This window comes from Argopecten irradians, chromosome 16 (assembly GCF_041381155.1).
Source record: "Argopecten irradians isolate NY chromosome 16, Ai_NY, whole genome shotgun sequence".
Classification (NCBI taxonomy): Eukaryota; Metazoa; Mollusca; class Bivalvia; order Pectinida; family Pectinidae; genus Argopecten; species Argopecten irradians.
Window position 1 is genome coordinate 9,915,342 of NC_091149.1, and position 11,070 is coordinate 9,926,411.

The window sequence follows — 11,070 nt, forward strand, 5'->3', positions numbered from 1 at the left end:
TAGCATTCTGATCTGAAACTCTCTGTAACCTTAAATGTTTCTCCGACTGTCGGTGTGATTTTAACGCACTTTCGCCCATAGATCATATTTCAATATCCTTTTTACATACCGAACACCATGCCTTGTGTTTATTTGACGGTCTCTCCCTCATCCATGCGTACTTCCGTTGCCATGACCTATTATAAACACATTTGTGGGTCGAGGCCATGACTCATCCCGCCGAGATCCCCACTTCATAACATGTGCTAGGTACATCACGCAGACGCTTGTATTACAAACCATATGTGCACTGCAAGCGCCCAAGTGACGTCTTTTGTAAATGCCGGAACCAACAGGTGAGGAAAATCCGGATATATTGAAAAAAATATATAATACCGATAATTTATTCATTTCCAACCTTTTTAAAATTAGTTTTTTGTTTGTTATTTCTTGGATGTTTGAATAAATTATATAGATTAAATACAATAATAGGTAAAATCCTGCACTTTTCAAGGACTTTTTGCAAAATTCCAGTACTTTTCCAGCACTGACCCCCAATTCCAGTACTTTTCCAGCACTGACCCCCAATTCCAGCACTTTTCATCGTCTGTGCGCACCATGTTTCTTTTACATGTCTGTACTGTGCTGCTTTTAAATCGATTACAAATTTTTAATATAATACAGTAAAATAACATTTAAACAATATTCCAAATTCTGTGCGAGCAAAACATAACAAACAACGCTTACAAGATACGTCTGGATGAGTGCTTATTAATAAAATCAACTGATAAAATTCGTGATTGTTTTCAGTATTATACTTCATGTGACCGGGTGGGATGTGTTGCTTGGTGTCTTCGATGGCATACTTCAGTGATATAGCACTATAAAAAGGGCAACAGTTCCACTATACAATAACACATAACACAAATTTACTGCAGTCTCCCAAAACACGCACCGTGCATTCCATACAAGCTACAAATCGCATATACTGTACCTGGGAGGCCGCCCTTACATGACCCTGGTTATTAATAGGACGAACATTTAATCCAACAAACAAACAACAAAATTAATGGGTGACATTAGATGTCGCAAACAAATGTAATATAAAGGGCAATAACTTTTAAAGTTTTATTTAGATCTAATTAACAAACAGTGTGCTTTAAGGACGGCCTACCTTAAATGCGATGTGTGTATATTTCTGTAGATTTTTTGAGGCTGCGGTATGTGTCGCTTTGTACTAGTGAGAACTCTTGTCCATTTTAAAGTGTTATCTCGCTGAAGCATATCTCCAGTGACACTGGACAACAAAATTCATTTTCAATAAGAAATTGTATTGTACTGGAAGCAACTTATGCCCATTTTATAGTGCTATCTCACTGAAGCATACCGCCAGAGACACCGTAAGCACACATTCATTAAACATAAGAAATTAACAATTTATTAATAAGAAAGTAATTTATTTGGTACAAACAACACACGACAAGAGCCGGCCTGCCTGGTATGAGGGACATGGTAAGGAACCACATTTCCCGCGAACTCTGTATAGCAGTTTACCCACGGCGTTACTACTAAAAGCAGCTAGAGACTCGGCAGCCGCGTCTAGACAGATATACTGTGTCCCAGCCTTGTGGCCACGATAACCGGAGGATAATATCCCATGGTATTCCCGTGTCCAACCGGAAGGACACTTGTTAGTCCCAGGTAGCATTAGTTGAGACGCTCGGTTCGTGACGTGACAAACTGAACAGGGTACACGGTCGCCAGTGTTGGTGGAACTGAACATGTTTGATTCGTACATGGCGCCGTGCAGATGTGCGTCGGTGTATGAGAAGTCTGTGAATTCATGTGTGGGATTATTTGGCATACACACATATTCCACTGCACCGCCAGTGTCCGCGTAGAGGGAGCCTCCGGTGACGCCTGTCAGGGAAAGAGTTAAATAGCAGAGTAAAATGATTCATAAAGGTCAATGGGACTTCAGTTCCCAATATTCAAAAAGGTGATTAGGTTAATCACTATGTAAGTGAAAAAGGAAACTATTGTTTGTTGGAAAATCGGTAACTGCCCTGTATATATATCTTGCATAAAATGCGTTAGTGTGTTGAATATAGAATGCACTTTTAATTGTTTTAATCTTATCAAGTTATTTTGATTGGTTGGTTGTTGATTGAGCTTTTTCCAGCAAAGGTCTCGTCTTAATATATTGTGTGTTTGAAGTACGCGGGTGATTTAGAAGGCTGTGGTATGTCCGATACGTTTGTAGTTATAATAAAGAGACAAAACACGTCTTCATAGTTGGACAATACATTCTTATTTGACAATTTTCTGTCAACAGCCTAATCATCCTTTGATTGAATAAACCCAAATGTCGACAGGTATCTTTTTGTGTCTTTTGTCCCTTCTATTGTCGATAATCAACATTAAACTGTCAATAAGAGGTTCTTGGATCACCTGGTATATAAAAAAGTGCCAAGTCATGCCACTTTATAGTGACATTTCTCTATTAAGGTGACTAAGTAACTGTCGATCTGGATTCCCGATTTTAAACACAAGCAGGCCCAAAAGGGCCTTAACGGTCATCATGACTTCCTTGGCAATAGTAAAAAAAAAATTGGTAATTTCATATGGTGTCACTTTGTCAGGACCGTGTCAGGATCATTTTCAATTTCTTTCAACAAATTTTCTTTCAAACAAGAGGCCAAAGGGCCTTAACATGTAGGAAGTTAATTAGATATAGTGTCATGGTAGCCATCTTCGATTTGGGATCAACCAGAGATGTAACAACACTTTGTCGGGACCATGTCAGGATCATTTCATGCAAGTTTCAGCCAAATCGCACAACTTGAGAAGAAGTTCAAAATGTGTTTTAAAGATGGCGGCTGTGGCGGCCATCTTGGTTTTCCGATTGACCCGAAAAATAACAACACTTTGTCAGGACCATGTCAGGATCATTTCATGCAAGTTTCAGCCAAATCGCACTGGTAGAACTTGAGAAGTTCAAAATGTATTTTCAAGATGACGGCTTTGGCGGCTATCTTGGATTACGGATCGACCCGAAAAATAAGAACACTTTGTCGGGCCATATCAGGATCATTTCATGCCAGTTTCAGCCAAATCGCACCGGTAGAACTTGAGAAGAAGTTCAAAATGTGTTTTCAAGATGGCGGCTGTGGCGGCCATCTTGAATTTCGGATCGACCCGAAAAATAACAACACTTTGTCGGGACCATGTCAGGATCATTTCATGCAAGTTTCAGCCTAATCGCACCGGTAGAACTTCAGAAGAAGTTCAAAATGTGTTTTCAAGATGGCGGCTTTGGCGGCCATTTTGAATTTCGGATCGACCCGAAAAATAACAAAACTTAGTCGGGACCATGTCAGGATCATTTCATGCAAGTTTCAGCCAAAACGCACTGGTAGAACTTGAGAAGAAGTTCAAAATGTATTTTCAAGATGGCGGCTGTGGCGGCCATCTTGAATTACGGATCGACCCGAAAAATAACAACACTTAGTCGGGACCATATCAGGATCATTTCATGCCAGTTTCAGCCAAATCGCACCGGTAGAACTTGAGAAGAAGTTCAAAATGTGCTTTCAAGATGGCGGCTTTGGCGGCCATCTTGGATTTCGGATCGACCCGAAAAATAACAACACTTTGTCGGGACCATGTCATGTTCGGGTCAGATGACCTAAAAATCTTTAAGTTAAGGTATTCACAAAGTCCAGTAAAATATCACTGCAGTTTGGGACTAATCGGGATTATTGAGCTAACACCATACACAAGGTGGTTATGATACCGTACCTTCATAAGCAAGTTCAGAGCCGTTCCCAGGGCAAGACGTACGGCCCCATCTCACATATGTAGCACCGGAAGCTACAAATACAAAAAAAAATATTTCCATCGATAGCTTTTGTGTAATTTCAAAAGAAACATTCTTAACAATGTTATATCCGTTTTGTAAATTAAAAAAAATACATATCTAAATAAGTTCCGAAAATAACTAACACAACCGTTTGTTTTAATTCGATTTTATGTGACCTCCGAGTACTACCTTACTGAATCCTACTGACAAAATCATCGACCAGGCCAATACTTTCCGTCTTATTCATTTTTGCTTGACGTTTAGCAGAAATAGAAATTATTATCAATACGAAGAAAAAATAAATACCCACATGAAAATATACCATTAGTAGTTTGAAGATGTTCCACCGCCGACAGAGAATAAACGATACCCATTATCTTAACAATCTATGACGTTTAATTGTGTATGTAAAATTGTATGTGTCAAACTAACACAAAAGTACATATAAAATAATTTATTTTTCTTTTGGTGCACGCACAATCAGTGTTGAATTGCAAACAAAGCAAAATTATTTCAATGATGGTAATGTTGTAAAGAAAGTTACTTATGTAACTGAGGAAAAATACTAATTCGTCTGTTCATGTTTTTGATTGAGAAAACTATCATTCGTCGGCGCTAAATAAAGCGTCTCTTTTTTTAAATAAATTAAAATGAACAAGCATTATCAGTTTCTACTGTAGCATGCTTCTTTCTAAAAATCCCATTATGTTTTCGGGCGTAATTTATCGTCATAAATGACTAACTTTGCTGATTAATAGGACATATATCCTTATGAAAAATGCCCAACTCTTCCATGTTTTTTTTTAAAAACAACAGAAGCCCTCATATGAGATGGTTTTATCCGAATTTCTTGCCACAGAGCATAAACAGAGCTACAAAATGTAAACATATCGAGTTCGCATGTGTAGACAGAATAAAGTGGATTAGTACACTTGTAAATGACAGATTCCGAAATCAGCCTAAAACTCACTGAATACGAGTAAAACACAAATGGGCTCGTTTGGACATCAGTAAGAACGAGTAAAACTCTGGTAACTACGACGATTTAGCGTTCAATTTAAAACAAGTTGCTCGATCTCTGGTAAGCATTTCTATTCGACTGCACGCTTTATTGAAAATGTACATAAAAATCGAACGTGTTTGTATAGTGTTTCTTGAAGAGGCCTTCCACGCACTAACTAGACAAAACATCTAAACAAATAAAAGGGTCAAAGAAGTAATATCAACAGGATTTTCCAGATGACACGGGATCCAATCAAACGTAAGTCTGTTGGATACGAATTACTTCAAATGGTAAATATGGGACAAGGAAGTAATTCCAACCGTGTGGACAAAAAAAATGTCAAATTGTCGAGGCGATCTGCCCCTTTATCAAGACATACAAAACAAACACGATTACATAATAGGATACGAACAGAAATGCGGGACAAAGTAGACAAATATTAAACTATACAGCACAATGGAGCGCAATTAACCCTTCGGAAAGTGGCAGCCGAAGGCCGGATCTACAAAAATGTATCAATGTTGTTCAGCAGAACGCTAAAATATGAGCGATGACTGGAAAGCGTGCCACGTGTGACGTCAAACGTGTGGCGAAATTTATATATAGTGCTCATTGGTATAGAGTTAATTACGATCCATGGTGCTGTGTAGTTTTTTCTTATTTTTCTGGATTTTTTGTCACTTCTCATTGGTCAAAAACCCGCCACGTGATCACCGATAAAAACTATATCGCAAGATTTTTCCGGAAGTAGTTTATAAAAAAAGTATATTGCACGGTTATTTTTAGATAACGTTATCGCCTACTTTAACAAAACGCTTGGTGTTCCTGGCGCTTTGAAACAAACGCTTTGATGACCTGAGTTTGAAGCGTAACCACAAAATGTGACAGACGACGTTGATTGTTTCGGATTCTAACAAAGATGATGATGACTTCCAACTGATGACTTCAGTTTAAGCTTTTAAATTTTCAACATAAACACGGTAGGAGAGTAGAAAATAATCGAATAACATTAATTAAACGTCTGGGGCCATTGAAAAGTGAATACGTTGGATGCTTATTTTCTTAAAATTCCACCTAGTACCAACATTTGGCCTAGGCTAAACCTAGTGTAAAGTTATGTTTACGATTTTTGTTTTACGGAATGAAGTACTAATCATAAGAGAATGTATATTAAAGTCAATCTGAATCTTTTGATATATGTTTGACGTCAAAGTGGATTATTTCAACGGAAAAGAAACTATACATTTAATTGATTGTGACCTTAAGACATCGCGCTACAGGTATATAATGGGAGTACATGCACATGTATGCAACTTACAAATACGCATATACCGGGTGCATATCATAAAAGCGTAAAGTGCATAAATTGATATTGTTTTCGTATGTTGTTCTTAAATTAAACATGTTACAAAATCATAAGATTGTAACTGTCATAACAAAGCAGAATTTACAATGCGATGCTTATTTAGATTTGCACTCATTTCAAAATGTAAAAAATCCAGAAAAATAATAAAACAAATACAGCATTTTGATTTCGGTCAATACATGGTTATATCGACCACAGAAAAAATATCGACCTCGGACTACGTCCTCTGTCAATATTTTTTCTTTGGTCGATATAACCATGTTATCTTAACAATCTATGACGTTTAATTGTGTATGTAAAATTGTATGTGTCAAACTAACACAAAAGTACATATAAAATAATTTATTTTTCTTTTGGTGCACGCACAATCAGTGTTGAATTGCAAACAAAGCCAAATTATTTCAATGATGGTAATGTTGTAAAGAAAGTTACTTATGTAACTGAGGAAAAATACTAATTCGTCTGTTCATGTTTTTGTCCCGCATTACTGTTCGTATCCTATTATGTAATCGTGTTAGTTTTGTATGTCTTGATAAAAGGGCAGATCGCCTCAAAAGTTTGACAATTTTGTTTTGCCCACACGGTTGGAATTACTTCCTTGTCCCATATAAACAAACAAAAGTAAACACAAGTATACTTCAGGTAATATGCACGGAAGGTCGAAGAACAGATGCATACAGTATATACAGGGACTTGACACAAATATCCAACAACAGTCAATATTAATTATATATATACATACATTGTGTGAGTAATTATATCCATCAGGTACAATTTAAATAATTTCAGGCTGTTTAAAAATTTATATAACTATTTATTTGCCTGATTTTTGGTCTATTTCATCTCATTAGCTTCTAGACCACCTTTAATTCTCTGTTTTGGAATTATGTATCTGGGTTACCCATGTTGAAATTATTAACATCTATAGCCATTTTACAGTTATGTAATGTACATTATATACGTGTAAACATGTTAAATCATTAAATATTGTCACTTTTGCCGGATTTATAAACTTAAGGTTGTATTCTTCTGAGGTTTCAGTCCCGTTAAAGTCTCGTTTCGACATAGATCAAAGAAGTTATGAGATTTTCAAATAAAATCTATCAATATCTGAAGGAAGTTACCAGTTGCAAATTTTATCAAAAAATTACATTTCTAGCTTTAGTAGATTTTTTTATATGGGGATTTTAAGAAATGGCCCATTTGGCGGCCATTTTGAAATTGTGTCTTTTTTTGCTTTGAGTAGAGCCACAGTTTTACCATTTTTACTGAAATTGTTTTTACTTAAATCATCACTGCGCCAGTATTTTTAGCTGTATCGAGGTAATTTTTGCTGTAAATCTTTACTGGGTTCGTGGTAATTAAAATATTGAGCATTAATGTGTGATATGATACACGTTTGTCTCTTTATTTTTACATTTAATGGTGATTTGAGCACAATTATTTTTTATTCGAAAATACTGAAAAATAACAAATATTGAAATGGGGCAAAAAAGTAAGCACACGGACCCCCCATTTTTCTGCCTGATTTAGAAAGAACAACCCTTTCCCTGTTGATATGCAAAATATTAACAAAAGTTTAATACCAGAACTTTTTCTATAAAGGGCTAAATTTGGCAAAAATTGCTGAAAATGGTGCATTTTGAAGCTCAAAATTAAGGGGTAGGGGTAGCATATGTTGTTATTCTGAGAAAAAAAATGTAGTCTTATTGATCAAAACTGGTATATTTTTAAAGAAGACTACTAGAAAATAAATTCTACAAACATTTATACATATCAAACACCTCATTCGGAAATTATGGCTTTAATCTATTGTGTATATGGTCAAAACGGCAAAATTCCCATAAAATCCAATATTTTGTCAATTAGGTATCTTTGAGTGACAATAGCTCAAAAAAGAGCACACGGACATATGTTTTTTCTTCTATTTTCTTTTATGGCATGAACTCCTATTTCCAAAAATCCATATGAGAAAAAAAGTTTAATACAAGAAAATTTTGACTTCTCAGAGGAGTACATCCTTAACAATTAATCTATGTTTAATATCATCTGATCATATTGGAGCTCTGGTTACTTCATTCCTAGCTCGTTGCTACATACACATATAGCGTGTAATTGCATTTACTATGTTACTGACTTTGGTAAATTGGCGTCAGTATTCATCATTAAAACGAATCTCTAATTTTTGAAGAGTTAACTTCGCACGTGTATGTTGTATATTTCATATTCCTAAGATACATACTGTTACTATATATCTGGTAATTAATAAATAAATTTATATTACTACAGGTATATTCTGGATGTAAGTACATTTTTCATGTATATCATGGATATATCGTATTTTTTTATGTGTATATCAATTGTGTATAGGAATATAAGCTACGAATTTGTGAGCAAGTCTTCAGCTGGAGAAAAGACAAATAACTGATACCGAACTTTATTCAAGTGATTTACATGTAGTTATCATGGTTATACGTGTGTGAAAAAATACCCCACTTTGGTGCCCCATGTATGCATCTCACTATAAACACACAGCATTTCTTGATCATTATACGTTTTAGTATTAGCTCTAAATTAAAAATAATAAATATTTGAGAAGCCACAGTCGATATATGTGGAAAAAATGAGTGCCAAACGTTAAAACAGTTGTATTTACCGTTTACTCGAAACTACCCTCGCCCATGGCCACGCTTGTTTTGTTTATCATCAGGGTGTCGAACATATACGTGTGTACGAGGTATTTTTATGTATGGGAATCAACCCGTTCTATTTTAAGAATTCTTTATTAATTGATTATTAACGTAATTATCCTCATTAGAAAGAAACCAAATGAAGTACGTTTCATAAGGAATCCCAATGTACATCTCGACAGAGTGTTGTGAAAGCATAATGGGACTTTAAAACGGAATACTGCTAAATCAAAGTTTTGTAGCTTTATTCTTAGCTTAGAGCAATACATGTTTATATAACTTCTATTTTACTGCAGATTTAAATCTTTAATGTTTGTCAAAAAACTTTATCGTATATATATGTTATTAAATGTTTTGGCAGCTTATACTTTTAATCAATACATAATTATAATAATATGTCATGAAGAGTTACTTAGCAAAGACATCCGCTTTTAGTAAATAAACTGCTACTATGAATTTTCCCCCATCCCTTTAAAAGACACTACACCACTGAAAAATGATATTATTTCTATATCAAAAACCGCAGCAAATTATTTATATTTTTTCTTCAGTTACAGAAGTTACTTACTTTACACAATTATCACTATTGAAAAGTTTGAGCTTCTAATTTTACTTCCAGATAATAATGTTAAAAAAATTATTAATTACGTACAGATTGCACATCAAAAGCTACAATGTATATACATTATGTTATGTGTTAATTAGATACACATTTACATAAGTCAACACCAATTATGCTGTCAGCGTTGACGCATCTCTAAATAAAAAATGATTATGAAAAACTGCAAGATGTTAACAGTTAAAATATCTAACAAAAATTGCGATAATGACGTCATGAGTATACCTGTAGACGGAAGTGACGTTTCTATATTGTCCAAGTCGTCCTTTAAGGTATTTGACTGGGTCTGGAGAGAGAAGACCTTAGCGGTCAGCTCAGCCAAACTCGACTCGATGTGGAGAACGTAGTTCGGATCAGAGAGGAGTATCCTCTTTTCTGCGCATGCTCGATAATGAAGAAGCAAAGGAGAGAGGAAGAGAAACGAATAAGCAAGTATCTTTGTGAAAACCATGTCTACATCGAACACATAACATGTAGGTCAGTTCTAGATTAAGGACATTCAATGATAAGGACGGGCTTATCTGACACTTAGAGAGTTACTGTATATAACACAAATATTGTATGTATCATTTTAAAGTTGCATTTCACTCCGATATGCTGACGGGTTTTCGTAATAGATACGTATTAGATAGCTATTTTCTTCTATCAGCCTTTTTTACCATTTTAATGGCACACACAATTAAACAGCTGTAAGAAGCCATTTCATTGTAGTTTAATCTGTATTTAATACACACATTTAATGCGTTAAGTTTCTACTGTAAGTATAAACGTTTGTATATTGATAACTGAAAATTCAACAATAAATTTCATCACAAAGTTGAATATCGAATACGTTTTGTGTTTGATAGACAGTAACATGCAATTTAATAAGAAAACCGTCACCAATGTGGACATACATGTAACTTGGAATCGCACATGCTGTCTTTATTTCATGATGATATAAGGGAACTAAATTAAGGATTTTATCGTTTCTCTTCCTAACCGACTTAATTGTTTGTTGAAGTGTTTGATTTATTAACGTCCTATGAACAGCCAGGGTCATATAATGTGATGTACAGCGTGTATGTAGTGTGAGATGCGCGTTAATGGAGACTGCGGCATATTCATGTTAGGTCTTTTTGTATAGTGGAACTGTTGCGTCCTACTTCCTGTATGCTGAGCGCTAAGCAGGAGCAGAAACTACCATTTCATAGACTTTGGTGTGTCACGGGCTGGGGAGTGAACCCAGAGCCTACCTCACAGGGGCGAGCGCTCAACAGAAGGTCAAAAGTGAGGCGGTGTCAAGGGAGGCGCTAGTAAGAATAAAGTCAGTTAAGAAGAAGAAAAAAGATAAGATAAAATTTAGTCGCCTTTTACGATCATGCAATTGGGGCAGCAGGTACGATTCTTGGTATATTATTTTGGTTGAACATTTATTTCATCTACAATTTAATAATTCAAAACGCGCTTTTGAAAATCAACTTTTTAAAAACTGTTTATTTATACATATTTTCAATAATCATTAATTTCAACTCGTCGGTGAAAGGAGCGGAAATGGAGCTTTGACAAAGT

The 11,070-nt window shown here is 35.4% G+C and overlaps 1 protein-coding gene across 1 annotated transcript; it reads right to left on the bottom strand.

The window, feature by feature from the left end:
• Positions 1 to 1,421: 1,421 nt before the first annotated feature.
• Positions 1,422 to 10,372, bottom strand: LOC138310672 (uncharacterized). Its single transcript, XM_069252001.1, has 3 exons — positions 9,745 to 10,372; positions 3,781 to 3,852; positions 1,422 to 1,899 (listed from the first exon to the last, which is right to left on the bottom strand). The coding sequence occupies exons 1-3, from the start codon at positions 9,968 to 9,970 to the stop codon at positions 1,436 to 1,438; spliced, it is 762 nt and encodes a 253-aa protein (XP_069108102.1). The 5' UTR covers positions 9,971 to 10,372; the 3' UTR covers positions 1,422 to 1,435.
• Positions 10,373 to 11,070: the final 698 nt, after the last annotated feature.

Excerpts from the sequence above, each read along its gene's own strand:
- LOC138310672 (XM_069252001.1), bottom strand. The coding sequence starts at position 9,970 with ATGGTTTTCACAAAGATACTTGCTTATTCGTTTCTCTTCCTCTCTCCT. Across the intron at positions 3,853-9,744 it reads AACGTCACTTCCGTCTACAG|CTTCCGGTGCTACATATGTG; the intron begins GTATACTCATGA and ends TTGTATTTGTAG. Across the intron at positions 1,900-3,780 it reads CTCTGAACTTGCTTATGAAG|GCGTCACCGGAGGCTCCCTC; the intron begins GTACGGTATCAT and ends TTTCCCTGACAG.